Genomic DNA, 17,626 nt, shown 5'->3' with positions numbered 1-17,626 from the left:
GGTGCACGCCTTTAATCCCAGCATTTGGGAGGCAGAGGCAGGCGGACCTCTGTGAGTTCGAAGCCAGCCTGGTCTACAGAGCGAGTTCCAGGACAGGCTCCAAAGCTACAGAGAAACCCTTTCTCGAAAAACAAAACAAAAACCAAAAAGAGCAACGAAAACAGTATGTATGACATTGAACTCAAATCAGGCATGGCAACAAACACCTATAATAGTAGTACTTAGGAAGCTTCAATTAGAAAGATAGTGAGTTTAAGGACAGCCTGGACTATATTAGTGAGTTAAAGATTAACTTCTGGTACAGAGCAAGACATTGTCTCAACATTAGCTAATTAAACTCAACCAGATACATGCAGCAAACAAAAGAAAACACATCAAAAAGTTAATAATGATAATCTCTATAATATCAGAATTTCTTTTTGACAGTTTTCGTGGTTGAGAAAAATTATAAAATGATAAAGTGCCTTTATAAACAAAAATGAAAAAAAATAATCAGGTATTAGATTTAAAGCATTTCACTATCCCTCAACAGCCTATAAGATCATAACTAGGATTAGTTAAAATGACTGAGATGAAGAACTGTGTGCTAGACACTGCTGGCATAGAAGCGCACCTTGCTGAACATTGTAGGCCATAGCATTTCTAGTCATACTGGAAGGAAGCCAGCCTGCCAAACTTGCACGCTGAGGTTTTGTTCCTTTGTGTTTGACATCTTCCCCATCCCAGATGATATCATCTTCCCAATGCAGTTGTGTCACCATTAGGAAGTTTTCATCTGCCAGAAGATCAATGCTATTGCTTTCCTCAAGTTTCCTTGATTTCTGTACAAGTAGAAAAAACAATAAATCAGTCACTGGTCAAAGTTCCCAATCCAAATCTTAAATGATACATGAGATATCACAAGAGGTGCTTTGCCAGACTTAGTGTCAAATACCTGCAATCCTAGCACTTGGGAGACAGGAGAATTCAAAGTTTGAGGTCAGTCTGGGATACATAAAGAGACCCTGTCTCAAAAAGCCAAGGATTGAGAATATAGCTCAGTGGTGGAGTACCTGCCTGGCATGTGTAAGACCCTGGGATCAATCACTAGCACAGAAAAAAGTGATGCTCTACTTATGCAAATTACCTGATAGGAAAAAAAAAAAAAATCTGTCTCTTCTCCAACTTCTACTTTGGAACTGTACCCATTTCAAAACAGAATACTTAGTTTAGTTACATGATGATATACCCTATTATGCAAATGACCTACTAAAGATTTTACCCAAGAACTTCCAAGTTGAGAAGTTAATAAAAATTATAGAACTTGCCAGGCGATGGTGGCACACATGCCTTTAATCCCAGCACTCGGGAGGCAGAGGCAGGTGGATCTCTGTGAGTTCAAGGCCAGCCTGGTCTATAAGAGCTAGTTCCAGGACAGGCTCTAAAACTACAGCAAAACACTGTCTCGAAAAACCAAAATATATATATAGAACTCTAAGCACACTGATTCTTCTCTTATATACCAGAGTTGCTTACCGTCATCATTTTGCATTTTACTGTGGGTTCATGTTCAGTCTTCCTCATTTTGAAGCCATAGTCAAACCCACTGCCATCTTCAGAGACACCTAGCATATCGTACCACAACCGAGCAGGTCCATAACGCCATTCTGCCACTCTTGGTTTGGTATCCATCACTTTATCTGTGTCTCCAGCTGACTGGGAAAACTTGGATTCCACAGGAGCCATCATTGTGATCTACAACAGAGTCAAAGATGTAGAGGTGGGGCTTTCCTATTTCAGATGACCCATGACTACAGAAAATTAACAATCATAAGATGACTTAGAGGAACCACAAGGATGATTCCTGAATAGGAATTTTTACCTAGAATGAGAATATAAAAAAATAAAGGTATTTCATGGCAAACTCTGTCTACGAGTCAAAGCTTTATATTTAGCAAAGTATCATCATCTACCCTGCCCTGCCCCACCAAATATTTTTCTGTTACAATAGGAAAGGTGAGACCACTACATTTAACTCAGGGTTTCTCAGTGTAGCCCTGGCTGTCCTGGAACTCACTCTGTAGACCAGCTGGCCTCAAACTCAGAGATCTGCCTGCCTCTACCTCCCAAGTGCAACTCATAATTATTATTGATAATTAGCAAAGAACTCCCTTCTTTTGGTTTTTTGAGACAAGGTTTCTCTATGTAGTCCTGGCTGGCCTGAAACTTGCCTTGTTGGCCAGGTTGTCCCTGAACTTAGAGATCCACCTGCCTCTGCCTCTCAAGTGCTGGTATTAAAGGCATATGCCACCAAGCTTGGCTAGTAATGCTTTATCAATTAATTAATTACTTATTAATTAATCAATTAATGCTAAAGTGTTAATTTCAACTTTGACACAAGCTAGAGAGCTTTCTGCATGCCCCCATGTCTACTTTGCCTACTTCATCATCAGAGAGACATTGCTCTGGAACTGGAGGTGGAGCACAGTCATAGCTCCACAGAGATTTCTGGTTGACTTCTAGTTCTACTGAGGACTCCTCCTCCTGGATCTGCTCTTCCTGTATAAGCTCACGGTGCCTCTTTTTCCTCTTTCTTCGAGCACTTCTCCAAACAGATGGGACATTCTTCCCTGGTCCAAAAAGACGTAAAAAGCGTAACACCTAGAACATAGAATATACTATTATGCCAGAGATTTGGTGTCTGAAAAACAAGTGACATATTCAATTGCAGGGCAGAAAATGAGGTGTCCTAAGTTCAGACCATAAAAGTATTGTCCCTCAGTAAGACAATTTCTTTTTTTCCCTTCTTTTTTATGCAATACTGGGCTTTGAGCATAAGGACTTGCACTCTATCAATGAGCTACATTCCCAGTTCTTAGCTTTGTTTTATTTTTGTTTTCTGAGACACAGTCTCACTATGTAGCCTTGACTTGGAACTCTCTATGCAGAACAGGCTGGCCTCAAACTTGAGATCCACTTGCCCCTGCCTAGGTTTAAAGGCATGCACCACCATGTCTGGCTAATCCTTAGCTTTTTTTGAGACAGGGTTTCTCTGTAGCTTTGGAGGCTGTCCAGGAGCTAGCTCTTGTAGACCAGGCTGGTCTCGAACTCACAGAGATCCACCCGCCTCTGCCTCCCAAGTGCTGGGATTAAAGGTGTGCGCTACCATCACCCAGCTTAGTCATGTATTTATGTATGTGCATGTGTACATGTACAGGTAAACATGCCATAATACATGTGTGAAGTCAAAGGACAAGTCTCAGGAGTTGGTTCTCTTCAGTCAATTTATAGGATTCAGAGAGTAAACTCAGACCCCCAGGCATGCATGCAAGTGCCTCTATCCAATGAGCCACCTCACTAGCCACTAATAGAATTATTTGCTGTTTTTTGAGACATTCCAAGCCACATTTCCTATGAATACATACAACTTCAAAATATGGTTTAATACAGTATAAAAAGTTCCTATACAAATAATTATCATTGAATAAGTATGTCATTAAATCTCATGCACTATAAACTCAGTATTATAACAAAAGAACTTGCAATATGGAAGAAGTCAGTTTTCATAATGGATAGTCTCCATACAAAGTACCTTTCCAGGCCTAAATTCTGGAAAAAGTTCTGTGACACTTGGCAACAACTTGGTGGCATCATGCTGCATAATCCCAGCCAATGGTAGAGTCAGCTTTCCATCCTTAGATTCTGCCTGTGCTGCTTCCTGAGGTCCCATCTCAGATTCTGAGTCAGAGGAACTACTGAAGTCCATTTTCTCTGAGGCCAAAGAGGAAGGGGCAATGATGGAGGGCAAGATGATGCCTTCTCCATCTTCAGACACTGCAACAAGGAAGAGAGACCCCTTTGGCATGTAACTGTGAACACATTTCCTCAAATTCAGCCAACAACCCCTTCTAAGCTAATATGCATGGCTCTGTGGCAGGGGATATAGTCCCAAGCACCCAGATTACTAGTATGCAGCCCCAAAAAACTCATCCAATGTATTATTTCCCACCATCCCCAACTCACCTTGGACCTGGTACCCTAGGGTTGTGATGAGAGAAAACAAACACTATTACTACATTTACTACTTTCCATAAATGACCAAATTGTGCCCAATATTGTGATTAGTAGCAAAATTATATTAATACTTCACATTAATCAGGCCCTGTTATGTTTATTTCACTGATCTATAAGACGGAGAACTGTTAACAAAAAAATAAATTCGATACACAAAGTTAGATAACATTTACCTTGCAAACTAAAAGAAATTGTCAGAGCACCAACAGGAGGAATTTATATTAACATAGCCTCAAAATATAGAAGATTAAGGTCAGGCATGGTGGCATATACCTTAGATCCCAGTACTCAGGAAGCAGAGGCAAGCAAATCTCTGTGAATTCAAGGCCAACCTGGTTTACATGGAGTTACAGGCCAGTCAGGGATAAACAGTAAGTCCCTGTTCCAAAAATCAAGGTGCTGTTTCTCTCTTGTTGTCTGACCTAAGATAGCATTATTACTGTTATAAGGGATAAGAACAGTGAGCTGACAACTCAAGAACTTATCAGTCTTTGAAATCTAAGTAATGCTACATTCCAGAAGGCTGTGTGATTTGAGACAGGGTTCTGTTATATTGCCCTAGCTAGCCTCAAACTAGCAGTCATCCTACTCCCTTCAGAGTACTGAGAATATAGGTGTATACTACCATGCCCAGATTAAAAGTTTTTAAAAACATAATTTCCAAATACAAGCATATAAAGTCTTGGGAAGCTGGGCAGCTATGGCACATGCCTTTAATCTTAGCACTCAAGTGGCAGAGGTAGGCAAATCTCTGTGAGTTCAAGGCCAGCCTGGTCTACAGAGTGAGTTCCAGGGCAGCCAGAGCTGTTACATAGAAAACCTTGTTTTGAAAAACAAAAACAAAACAAACAAAAAAAGTCTTGGGGAATAAAAACTGTGATAGCTCACACATGTCATCCCAGCAATAAGAAAGCAGAAACAGAAGGATTGCTACAGGATTGAAGGCCACCTGGCCTATTATACAGAGTTCCGGGGAGGGTCTTTATAGTAAGAACCTGTCTCTAAAAAAACTCTTCGGAAACTCTTAACAAAAATTCCTGGGCTCTATCCCATCAAACACTCCAGAATAATCAAGTGGGTAAATGTGATGGGCAGCCTAATTTGAGAAGCACTGCATTAAATTATTATTTCTTGACTGTGTGTTATTGAATATTTAAAAGGAAAATTTCTACTCTATATCAGTATTTGACACTATATGACTTTTTTTCTAGAAGTGCCATCCTTTTATAAAATTTTTTTTTTATAAAATATTTTTTAAAAAATACCCTTAAGCATGTCAAAAAAAGTCTGGTTTGATGAATAGAAACTCAGTCCTGAAAAGAAAATAAACAGTTTTTACTTACCACCAGTAATACCATCTTGGTCCTTCTCTTTCTTCAGTGGTCCTGACGGTGGAGGTGGGGGAGGCATCAACTTACAATCAATATCTTCACAATCAGCATCATAGTCATCTTCATCATAATCTGCTAAAATAAAAGTAATCTCAATATGAAAAGCTCTATACAATACCTTTGAGCACCCTTCAAATCTCAAAAATGTAAAGCACCATAGAAATACTATGCATCATTTAAGAACACACAGAAGCCGGGCGGTGGTGGTGCACGCCTTTAATCCCAGCACTTGGGAGGCAGAGGCAGGCGGATCTCTGTGAGTTCGAGACCAGCCTGGTCTACAAGAGCTAGCTCCAGGACAGGCTCTAAAAGCTGCAGAGAAACCCTGTCTCGAAAAAAACCAAAAAAAAGAACACACAGAAAATCTTGTGTGTGTGTGTGTGTGTGTGTGTGTGTGTGTGTGTGTAAGGCTCCTTTAATCTCAGCTAATCTCAGCACCTGGAAGGCAGAAATAGGTAGCTGAGTTTGAGGACAGTCAGGCTACATAATCTATCTCAAAAAGTCAACAAAATATAAAAATAATACATAGAATATGTAGCTTTCTGCCTTCAAAAAGATGTGGTATAGTCAAATGGAGTATGAGCACATCCAGGAACTGTGTGAATCCTTTTGATCCACTGCTCCTTTTCCTAATCATACTGGGTTTTGTTTCCATCTTCTTCAATCTCCTAATTGAATATTCTTTCCCAGTTTCTAAAATTAAAAAACAAAACAAAAAAATGGGTTTCCCTTACAATTCCCAAGCCTCTGATACACGTTTCCTGTCTATATTTTGGCAGTAGTTCATTTTTCTCAGTGCTTATAAACTATTGGTAGTACTCAATAGTTGGTCCTGAACATATTTTATTTTGTTTTGGTTTTTCCAGACAGGGTTTCTCTGTGTAGTCCTGGAATTCATCCCACAGACGATGGTAGCCTTGACCTCAGAGATCTGTCTGCCTCTGTTCCCCAAGTGCTGGGATTAGAGGTGTGCCACACCTGGCTAAAAATTTGTTATGTACTTTATGAATATGGGCGATTTGTCTGCATGTACATCTGCACACCAGAAGAAAGCATGGGATTCCATTATAGATGGTTGTAAACTGCCATGTGGTTGCTGGGAACTGAACTCAGGACCTCTGGAAGAGCTAGTCCTCTTAACCTCTGAGTCACCTCTCCAGCCCCATATTTTGTTTTCAATGTTTTGATACAAGGTCTCATAAAACCTAAGTATTGGGATTACAGGTGTATACTACCTCATTGGCCCAAATATTCTTTGGTTCTACATATTTCCTTTTCAACAATCATCCTTACTAACCAGTATGGTAGAACATGACTCTAACACCAACACTTGGGAATGAGAGGCTGTATGATTAGGTATTCACAGTTTACATGACATTCTACCTCAAGATAGCAACAACAACAACAAAAACCCAAGGGAGCTGGCAAGATATCTCAGGGGGTAAAAGCACCTACCACAAATCCTAACAACCTGAGTTTGATTCCCCAGGGCCCACATGGTAGAGGAGAATTGATTCCTTCAAGCTGTCCTCTGACCTGTATATTGGGACATATGCTTCCACACATAAAATAAATAAATGTAATTTTAAAAATAAACAAAAAGTAGAAGTTGAACCAATGGCTCAAGAGGAAAAAAGGAATTAATGTTCTTATTTTAAAAGATCTATTTATTATGTCTACAGTGTTCTGTCAGAAGAAGGATTCAGATCTCATTATGGATGACTGTGAGCCACTATGTGGTTGCTCAGAATTGAACTCAGAACCTCTGGAAGGGTAGCCTGTGCTCTAAACCTCTGAGCCATCTCTCCAGGCCCTGCAATTACTGTTCTTGTAGAAGACCAAGGCAGCTCACAATCTTCCATAACTCTAGTTCCAGGGGATCTGACAAGTTCTGACCTCCAAGGGAACCAGGCACACATGTGGTGTCATATACACATGCAGGCATAACACCCACACCCACAAAAATCAAAACACCTTTAAAAAATCTAATAAAGAGCCGGGCGATTGTGGCGCACGCCTTTAATCCCAGCACTCGGGAGGCAGAGGCAGGCGGATCTCTGTGAGTTCGAGACCAGCCTGGTCTACAAGAGCTAGTTCCAGGACAGGCTCTAAAGCCACAGAGAAACCCTGTCTCGAAAAAACCAAAAAAAAAAAAAATCTAATAAAGACATGACTCTTTTAAGGGGGAACTCTTTTAAAGCAGGGGTGATTAGAGAGATGACTCAGTGGCTAAGAGCACTGATTAATCTTCCAGACAGCCTGAATTTGATTTCTAGCACCAACATGGTGGCTCACACCATCTGTAACTTCAGTTTCAGCACATCCAGTTGGCATCTGTGGACAACACATAAACACACATGTGGACAAAACACTACTATACATAAAATTAAATAAATCTAAACAAAAAGCCTCCTAGTCAACAAGAAAACCCATTAGATAAAGAAGTTTGTTGCACAAGCTTGGCCACCTGAGTGAATTCAATCCTTAGGACCCATGTAGAAATAGAAGGACGGGGGCTGGGGAGATGGCTCAGCGGTTAAGAACACTGACTGCACTTCCAGAGGACCCGGGTTCAATTCCCAGCATCCACATGACAGCTAACAACTGTCTGGAACTCCAAGATCTCACACCCTCACACATACATGCAGACAAAACACCAATGCAAATAAAAGGAAAATAATTTAAAAAAAAAGAAATGGAAGGAAATAACCAATTACATGAAGTTGTTCTCTGACCTCTACACATGTGCTGTGGTGCAGACAGAAGATAATAATCACCCTTATTAATTCTTGTGAGTTTTTTTGAGACCAGATCTCTCTATGTATCTCTGGCTGTGCTGAAACTTTCTATGTAGACAAGGCTAGCCTCAAATTCTGAAATCCACCTACCTCCTCTGCCTCCCCCCCTACTAATTTAAATCCAAATATACATGTTTTGCCCTGATTTACCTTATTTCTACAATTCTACCACATCTTGGCTGCCTAAAGGAAACTTTCCAGTAAAATTATCAACTCTTTTTTGTGTGTTTAGTATATGATCCCCCATAATGTGAACACAAACTTAAATCCCCAAAAAGCAATAACCATTTTATTGACTACAGAAGAAAACTGGGGAATTACTACAAATGACAAATTCAAGTGTCAGATAATAAATGGAATATGGAGTTGGGATTTCAACCTTTAATATTCTGACCTGGAAATCTATTCTTTCCATTCTACCACACTATTTAACTGTGGCCAGAAAACTCTCTCTCTCTCTCCCTCCCTCTCCCTCTCTCTTTGTTCTTTTGAGACAGGGTTTCTCTATATAGCTTTGGTGCCTGTCCTGGAACTCACTCTGTAGTCCAGGCTCACCTCAAACTCACAGAGATCCACCTGTCTCTGCCTCCCGAGTACTGGGATTAAAGGCGTGCATCACCACCGCGCAGCAGCTAGCAACTCTTTATGGCATCAAATCTCAAATAATGTATAAAAAAAGCTACAAAATTTATTTTATCCTTGGTTTTTGCTACTTAGCAGTATGCTTCCCATGTGTTAAAAAACTGTAGAGGCCTTAATAGCACATCCTTCAATCCCAGCACATGGGAAGCAGAGGCAAGTAGATCTCTATGAGTTCCTTGCCAGTTACAGTGAGCACAGTGAGACCCTGTCTCAAAACAACAAATACCACTGGCTAATTCATTTCCCCATTTCTTTCTTACTTTTTCTTTTCTTTTCTTTTCTTTTCTCTTCTTTTCTTTTCTTTCTTTCTTTTTTTTTTGAGATAAGGCTTCACTATGTAGTTCTGACTATCCTGGAACTCACTATGTAGATCAGGCTTGGTGTTGAACCTGCCTCTGCCTCTTGGGTGCAGGTCAGAGTGACTACAACTGGCTTCACCATTAGTTTCTTATTTCTCATTTTCTCAAATCTCTAGACAAGTCATAGCACTACACCCAATGTTTGAGCCACTATACCTTTAATTCCAGGACGAAAGACACAGAAGCAAGACCAACACTTTATTATGTAGTCAACTATCATAAGAGTTGCCTTGGTCATGGTGTCTCTTCGCAGCAATAGAACAGTGACTAAGTCTCAAATATTGCCCTGACTGACCTGGGACTTACAAGTCACCCACAGCAATATAGGAAGCTTGAGGCCAGCTTGTACTACATGAGACCCTATCTCAAAACAAAACTAAAATATATTGCTGTATGATCTCCACTAAACCTGTTCTTTCTTTCAAAAATTTGTTCAACTAGCAGGGTGTAGTGCTATACGTCTTTGACCCCAGCACTCTGGGAGGGAGAGGCAGGTGGATCTCTATGAGTTAGAGGCCAACCTGGTCTACACAGAGTTCCAAGACAGCCAGGGCTACAAGTAAGACCTTGTCTTAATCCCAGCACTTTTCCAGTAGATGAAGGACAATCAGTTCAAGGTCATCCTTGGATCTACAATTTAACCAGCCTAGGACACATGACATCCTATTTTTTAAAAGAAACAAAACACTGGGCATGGTAGTGTACACATTTAATCCCAGTACTCAGAAGGCAGAGAAAGGCATAGCTATTTGAGATCGAGGACATCCTGAAATACGTAGTTAGTCTCTGGCCAGTCAGGGCTGTATCATGGAGACTATTTTAGTCCCTGTTCTATTGCTGTGAAAATACCATGACCAAAGCAACTTCTATAAAATAAAGCATTGCTGGGCATGATAACACACACCTTTAATCTCAACATTAGAGAGGGAGAGGTGGGTGGAATCTCTGAGTTTGAGGACAGTATGGTCTACAGAGCTAGTTCCAGGACAGACAAGGCTACACATAGAAACCCTGTGTCAAAAATAAAAAACCAAAAACCACATACAACAGAGAGAAATAGTAAAATCTCTTCCAAGTCAAGCAACATAAAACACGCCTGTAATCCCAGAACTTGGGCAACAGAGGCAGTAATAACAGCAGTTCAAAACTAATTTCAGCTACTTATTAATTTTGAGGCCTACATGGGACCCTGGCTAAAAATAAAAAAATAAAAGCAGAATGTGATGGTACAAGACTAATTCTAACAGATTCAATGCAATGCCCATCAAAATCCCAGCAAAATTCTTCAAAGACGCCAAAAGAATGGTACTCTTCATACTTCATATGGAAAAACAAAAAACACAGGATAGACAAAATAATGCTGTACAATAAAAGAACTTCTGGAAGCATCACAACCCCTGACTTCAAACTCTACTACAGAGCTACAGTACTGAAAACAGCCTGGTATTGGCATAAGAACAGACAGGAGGACCAAAGGAACTGAATCGAAGACCCAGATATCAATCCACACATCTTCAAACACCTAACCTTTGATAAAGCAGCAAAAAAAATCAAATGGAAAAAAGAAAGCATATTTAACAAATGGTGCTGGCATAACTGGATATCAACATGTAGAAGAATGAAAACAGACCCATATCTATCACTATGCACAAAACCCAAGTCCAAATGGATCAAAGACCTCAACATAAAGCCAGCCACACTGAACCCTATAGAAGAGAAAGTGGGAAGTACATTTGAACGCATTGGCATAAGGAACCACTTCCTAAATATAACCCCAGCAGCACAGACACTAAGAGAAACAATAAATGGGACCTCCTGAAACTGAAAAGCTTCTGTAAAGCAAAGGACATGGTCAACAAGACAAAATGACAGCCTACAGAATGGGAAAAGATCTTCACTAACCCCACATCAGACAGAGGTCTGATCTCCAAAATATACAAACAACTCAAGAAATTGGACACCAAAAAAATCACATAATCCAATTTAAAAAAATGGAGTACAGACCTAAACAGAGAACTCTCAACAGAGGAATCTAAAATGGCTGAAAGACATTTAAGGAAATGTTCAACATCCTTAGTCATCAGAGAAAGGCAAATTAAAACAACTCTGAGATTGCATCTAACACCTGTAAGAATGACCAAGATCAAAACACTGATGACAACTTATGGTGAAGAGGATGTGGGGAAAAGGGAACACTCCTGCATTGCTGGTGGGAGTGCAAGCTGGTACAGCCCCTTTGGATGTCAGTGTGGCGATTTCTCAGAAAATTAGGAAACAACCTTCCTTAAGACCCAGTAATACCACTTTTGGGTATATATCCAAAGGATGCTCAATCGTGCCACAAAGACATATGTTCAACTATGTTCATAGCAGCTTTGTTTGTCATAGCCAGAACCTGGAAACAACCTAAATGCCCCTCAATCAAAGAATGGATAAGGAAAATGTGGTACATTTACACAATGGAGTACTACACAGCAGAAAAAAATAAGGACAGCTTGAATTTTGCAGGAAAACTGGATGGAGCTAGAAAAAATTATTTTGAGTGAGGTAACCCAGACACAGAAAGACAATTATCACATGTACTCACTCATAGGTGGTTTTTAAACATAAAGCAAAGAAAGCCAGCCTACAAATCACAATCCCAGAGAACTTAGACAACAATGAGGACACTGAGACTTACATAGATATAGTCTACATGGGAAGTAGAAAGTATAAAAAGACAAGATCTCCTGAGTAAATTGGGAGCATGGGGACTTTGGGGGAGGGTTGAAAGCAGAAGGGGAGAGGAGCAGAGAAAAATAAATATCAATAAAAAATGTATTAAAAAAGACTAATTCTAGCACTCTGAAGGCAGAGGCAAAACAAACAAACCTGTTCCGATTCTTGGATTTTAATTCTAAAATATAGCTGAGAAAACCTTTAAATTATGAGGAAGAGGAAATGTATTAGGGGAATGAGTTGCTCATTGACATGAGACTGTAAACTTAATCCTTCTTAATCTATAAACTCTTTAAGGGCAAAGACTAGGTTTGTTTTGGTCACTAACTTTGAAGACCATCTAATAGTATCTCAAACCTACAGGCACTTAAAAAGAAGATCAAATGATGCCAGGCAGTGGTGTCACACACCTTTAATCCCAGCACTCAGGAGGCACAGGCAGGCAGATCTCTGTGAGTTCGAGGCCAGCCTGGTCTATAGCGCGAGTGCCAGGACTGGCTCCACATCTAAGAAACCCTGTCTCAAAAAAAAGTAAAACAGCAACAAAAAAGATCAAATATCACCCTTGTCATCAGCCAACAATTTGAGACTGAAGAGTATGAGAATAAAGGCCTGAATTTGGTAAAAGAGAATAATACCTACTACTTGTACTGAATTGACAATGGGAATAGCAGACAGAACAAATGCATGAACAATAAAGAACAATGACAAAGATCAAGCACAGACATCAGAGGCCCAAACAGATTTATCCAGGAAGAAAATGCACTACACTACCAATTCTACAACATTAAAGAATGCTGGGTATAGTGGAGCACACCTTTAATTCCAGCACAAAGGAAGCAGAAGCAGGTGGATCTCTATGAGTTTTGGACCATCCTGGTATATCTAGAGAGTTCCAGAGCAGGCAGGGCTACGCACAGAGACCCTGTCACACACAAAAAAAACCACAACAAAACAAAACAAAAAGAGACTCACCTGAGTGACAAAGAGGTTGCAAGCTCCCCATTGTCTGCTGATATCTTCGGCTTTCATCCTCTGCCACCTCATTGATGTCCGAGTAGTCCACAGCATCTTCTCTACTCTGAATCCAGCCTAAGGACAGAAAAGAGACAGCTCAAGAAAAAGCAAAGAATTCTCACTTCTGTAGATAATTCCCACATAGATGTACGTGGAATAAGGCTAGCCTCCTCCCCTGCCCCGCAAGAAAAAGCAAAGAATTCTCACTTCTGTAGATAATTCCCACATAGATGTACGTGGAATAAGGCTAGCCTCCTCCCCTGCCCCGCACAGCCCACACTTCACCTTCATCGGTTAGCAGGGTACCCTCAGCCGCAGTCAGTTCTTCATTTGCCGTGAGTTCAGTGATGAGGCTGCCCAGACCCAAAGCCCCCAGGCCGGCAAGGTGCTTCTTACACTCCTGGAAAAAGGGAGAGGATGAGGGTCGAAAGACACAACTAAACCTGGAGGTCCAGCACAAAGGTGAATTTGCCTTGCTCATGACAGAGTAACAAATCCATCTGAAACATGACTTCACAGTGTGCTCAAAGGGATATCACATGCAAGAACTGTTCAGGAAACCTAAACTGCACGGAGATCCGATCCAAACTCCACAGGTTCCATCCATAGCCTTGGCTCTAAAGCCACTCCAGATCAACGGAGGAAGCCAGGAAAGCAGGGTTCCAAGACTTCTTCAGTATCTCACACGGGAACGGTTCGGATAACTGTACTAGGTTCAACTATTATTTACCCCACCAGGCAAGTAGAACGCTACCTCCAAACCAAACACCTCTGCGTCCGTGACAGGCATTTAGCTATTTTCCCCTTTTCTCCTTCTCCTCGGAGTTGAGCGCGCTCTCTCGGGAGCGCTTTCGCTCTCTCCTCTCTCTCCGCTACTCCTCAAACCCAAGAGAAGGAGATTCTCTGCGCCCCCAAAACAGGCTAAAACACCCTCTCTCGCCGATTCCTAAACGGTCGCCCGCCATGCCTCCGGTTCTCCCCAGCCGCACCCCCCTCCGCCTCACGCCCACGCCTCACGCCCACGCCTCACATCGTCCAAGACGCTTTCGCCCTCCAGCTGCCCGGCTCCATTGATGTTGCCGAAGAGGAACCCGGTTAAAGAAAATGGGCCTCCTCCGGAGGAATCTTCATCGCTGTCTGTGTCTGACATGATGGCACCAGGATGGCCAGCACCGGCTGTGGGCAGCAGCGAAGCCCAGCCTGGCCCCATGGGCCGGAAACAAGTACGTCAGGCGCGCGGTAGTGACTAGGCGGGGCCTACCAGATTCTAACGGATGTTGCGCAAAAAAACCGGAAGGGCCGGACAGCCGCTCGAGAACCGACGTTAAGGAAGACTACTGCACTAGCTGTTTTTGATTGGTCCACCCAAGAACAGGCTGGGAAAGTGGAAAGCGATTGGTCAAAAGGACCGTTCGGTCCCGCCCAATTGCCAGCGCGCGTTCTTGTCGCTAGGGTAAGAGAGGCAGATTTTCCTCCAATAAAAAAGAAGTTCTAAGGCGACGCGACCTACGCCGCCTGGGAACTGCGGGTCACGGGCTTCTTCCGATTTGTACAGTTCCCCAAGGGAACTTTGTTATACGGAGAAATCCCTTCCTGTAAAACAAAATAAGGTGTTGGCGCACGCCATTAATCCCAGCGCTCGGGAGGCAGAGGCTGAACTATGTGAGATCAAGGCCAGCCTGGTCTACGGAGCGCAGCAAAATAAAAAAAATGAATAAAAAGGAAAAAGAAAAACAAAAAAGTGAGCCTTAGTAAAACAAGCAACCGAAACTTCGAGATTCACAATCGTTAAGATTTTCATAGTTTTTAAAAAATTATTCTTGCCTTCAGAGAAACCCTGTCTCGAAAAACCAAAAAAAAAAAAAAAAAAAATTATTCTTGCCAAGCGGCAGTGGCGCACGCCTTTAATCCCAGCACTGGGTGGCAGAGGCTGGTGGATCTCTGTGAGTTCAAGGCCATCCTGGTCTACAAGAGCTAATTTACGACAGGGTCTAAAGCTACAGAGAAACCCTGTCTCGAAAAAAAAAATTCTTATTTTATGTGCATTGGTGTTTTGCCTGCATATATGTCTGTATGAAAGTGTTGGGGCCTGGAGTTCCAGACAGGTGTAAGCTATGTGTGTGTGCTGGGAACTGAATCTGGGTCCTCTGGAAGAGCAGTCAATGCTCTTAACCGCTGACCCCATTATGTTTTTTTTTTAGAGCAGTTGTGGGCAAAACACTAGGTTTGATATCCAGCACCAAAATTAAGTATTTGATAAAAGCCGTGAGAGAGAAGAGAAACAAAAAGGGAGAGAAAGAGAAAGTAAGTATACAGGACTGGGGATACAACTCAAGGCCAGCATGTGCTGAGTTCTAGGACCTAGGTTCAATTTCCAGTACTTAAAAAACAAACAATTTTTCGGGGTGTAGGTAGCTCAAGTAGGCGTGTCTCTGGAGTCAAGACCAGCATGGTATACATAATAAGTTGCCATGGTATACATAATAAGGCCAGTCCCTGCCTAAGAAAAATAAATAAGAAGGCCTGGAGAGAGAGCTCAGCAGTTAAGAGCACTGGCTGCTCTTCCAGAGGACCCAGGTTCAATTCCCACCATCCACATGGCAGCTCACAACGGTCTGTAACTCCAAGATCTGACACCTTAACATAAGCATACATGTAGGCAAAACACCAATGCAAATAAAATAAAAATAATTTAAAAACTAAGCACTTTATATATTTGTTCTTTATTTCCAAAAATAGACATCTTTAACTAGCGAGATGCCTTAGTGGTAAAAGACACCTGCACCGACCCAACCTGAGTTCTGTCCTCTGTCCCAAGGACCTACCATTACTACAGCACCTGCGGGACACACAAAAGTAGGCATTTTTTTTGTTTCAGCTCACTATGGTGACAAATATCTGTAACCTAAGCCTCCATAAATAACTGTTCTGTTTGTGTTTGTGTGTGTGTTTGTGTTAATTCTACCACTCTTGTGACTTTAAAAATTAAGTTATTTAACAGCCAGTTAACATTTCAATTTCTAGAGTTGTTGGACTTGAAGCATCTGTGTTTCCGAACCTAGGATACATTTAGGGTCCCTACCTTGCATTTTCCAAACCTAGTATGTAGTCAGGGTTCCTACCTTGCATTTTTGTGCATGTTTCCTTGTTTTGTTTGTTATTCTGGGTTTTTTTGTGTGTGTGTGGGCGGGGGGTTCTAGACAGGGTTTCTCTGTAGCTTTGGAGCCTGTCCTGAAACTAGTTCTTGTAAACCAGGCTGGCCTCGAACTCACAGAGATCCACCTACCTCTGCCTCTGCCTCCCGAGTGCTGGGATTAAAGATGTGTGCCACCACTGCCAGGCTATTATTCTGTTTGTTCTGAGACAGAGTCTCACTTAAATTTCCTAGGCTTGGCCTTGAATTTTCCATTCTCTTGCCTCAGCTTCCCAAGTAATACAGTTTACTGGTCTACTGCCACCAAGTTTAGCCCTGCAATTAGCTTTTATCACCTACTCTAGACACGGGGAAGTTTTCTTTTTTCTTTCTTTTCTTTTTTTTTTTAAACAATTTATTGCCCGGTGGTGGTGGCGTACACCTTTAATCCCAGCACTTGGGAGGCAGAGGCAGGTGGATCTCTGTGAGTTCAAGGCCAGCCTGGTCTACAAGAGCTAGTTCCAGGACGGGCTCTAAAACTACAATGAAACCCTCAAAAGAAAAAAAAAAACCAAAAGAGGGCTGGTGAGATGGCTCAGTGGTTAAGAGCATTGCCTGCTCTTCCGAAGGTCCTGAGTTCAATTCCCAGCAACCACATGGTGGCTCACAACCATCTGTAATGAGGTGCCCTCTTCTGGCCTTCAGGCATACAGACAGACACAATATTGTATACATAATAAATAAATAAATATTTAAAAAAAAACAAAAGAGAAAGGGGGAGGGGAGAGAGGTGAGAGAGAGAAGAGAGAGAAAGGCTGACCTGGAACTCATAGAAATGTGCCTGCCTCTGCCTCCCTAGTGCTGGGATTAAAAACACCATACACACACACATACACACATACACACAAAAAAAAAACCCACACTCAACTTTTGATTCTTAAATGCTTTCTGTATTTACTAACTGGATTTATTGGTAGAGTATGTTTCCATTCATTACTACTTTCCTTGTATTTATGTTTAATATTTTATAGCCTAGCACAACAATATTATTAATTTTGATGCTCCAGTTATCACAAATTTATCCATCAGAAGTCACTTTACTCCATTCTGTTGCTCTTCTGCATGGGATGCTCCAGACTTTCTCTCCTGTCCTGGATCTAATAGCCATTTCACCAAGGATTCCTGGTCCTGTTTTTTTCTTAGTGAGTATGGTGTTTAGAAACCACTTTGCTTTTTTCCCTTACTTAATAGATTGACACACACACAAAAAAAATCAGAGCATGGTGACACAAGCCTTTAATCCCAGAACTCAGAAGGAAGAAGCAGGCAGATATTTGTGAGTTTGAGGCCAGCCTGGTCTACATAGCAAGTTCCAGGACAGCCAGGGCTACATGGTGAGACCCTATCTAAAAAAATGATAGGGAGGGGAGCAGAGAAAAATATATAGCTCAATTAAAAAAAGATGATAATAGATTGAAACTCATACTGTGACTCTTCATAACTCTCTTACTTTTT

The 17,626-nt window shown here is 41.5% G+C and overlaps 1 protein-coding gene across 8 annotated transcripts in view; it reads right to left on the bottom strand.

Annotated features, from left to right (window-relative positions):
• The window catches only part of Taf1 (TATA-box binding protein associated factor 1), a 69,293-nt gene extending 55,097 nt beyond the window's left edge, over positions 1–14,196 (bottom strand). For 3 of the 8 annotated variants that reach the window (XM_038316584.1, XM_038316592.1, XM_038316586.1), the window contains exons 1-9: positions 14,009–14,196; positions 13,264–13,378; positions 12,937–13,053; positions 5,397–5,519; positions 4,003–4,017; positions 3,572–3,813; positions 2,422–2,640; positions 1,516–1,734; positions 614–821 (exon numbers count right to left, since the gene is read on the bottom strand). In XM_038316584.1, coding sequence (XP_038172512.1) covers positions 614–821; positions 1,516–1,734; positions 2,422–2,640; positions 3,572–3,813; positions 4,003–4,017; positions 5,397–5,519; positions 12,937–13,053; positions 13,264–13,378; positions 14,009–14,188 — 1,438 coding nt within the window. In that variant the 5' untranslated portion in view covers positions 14,189–14,196. The remainder of the gene's footprint in view (positions 1–613; positions 822–1,515; positions 1,735–2,421; positions 2,641–3,571; positions 3,814–4,002; positions 4,018–5,396; positions 5,520–12,936; positions 13,054–13,263; positions 13,379–14,008) is intronic. The other 5 variants (XM_038316585.1, XM_038316587.1, XM_038316590.1 and 2 more) reach the window with 5 other exon arrangements.
• Between the last annotated feature and the right edge of the window lie 3,430 nt (positions 14,197–17,626).

The sequence above is a fragment of the Arvicola amphibius genome, chromosome X (genome assembly GCF_903992535.2).
Source record: "Arvicola amphibius chromosome X, mArvAmp1.2, whole genome shotgun sequence".
In the NCBI taxonomy this organism is placed as follows: domain Eukaryota; kingdom Metazoa; phylum Chordata; class Mammalia; order Rodentia; family Cricetidae; genus Arvicola; species Arvicola amphibius.
The sequence above is the reverse complement of the archived record's forward strand: the minus strand, read 5'-3'. Positions and strand labels throughout refer to the sequence as shown.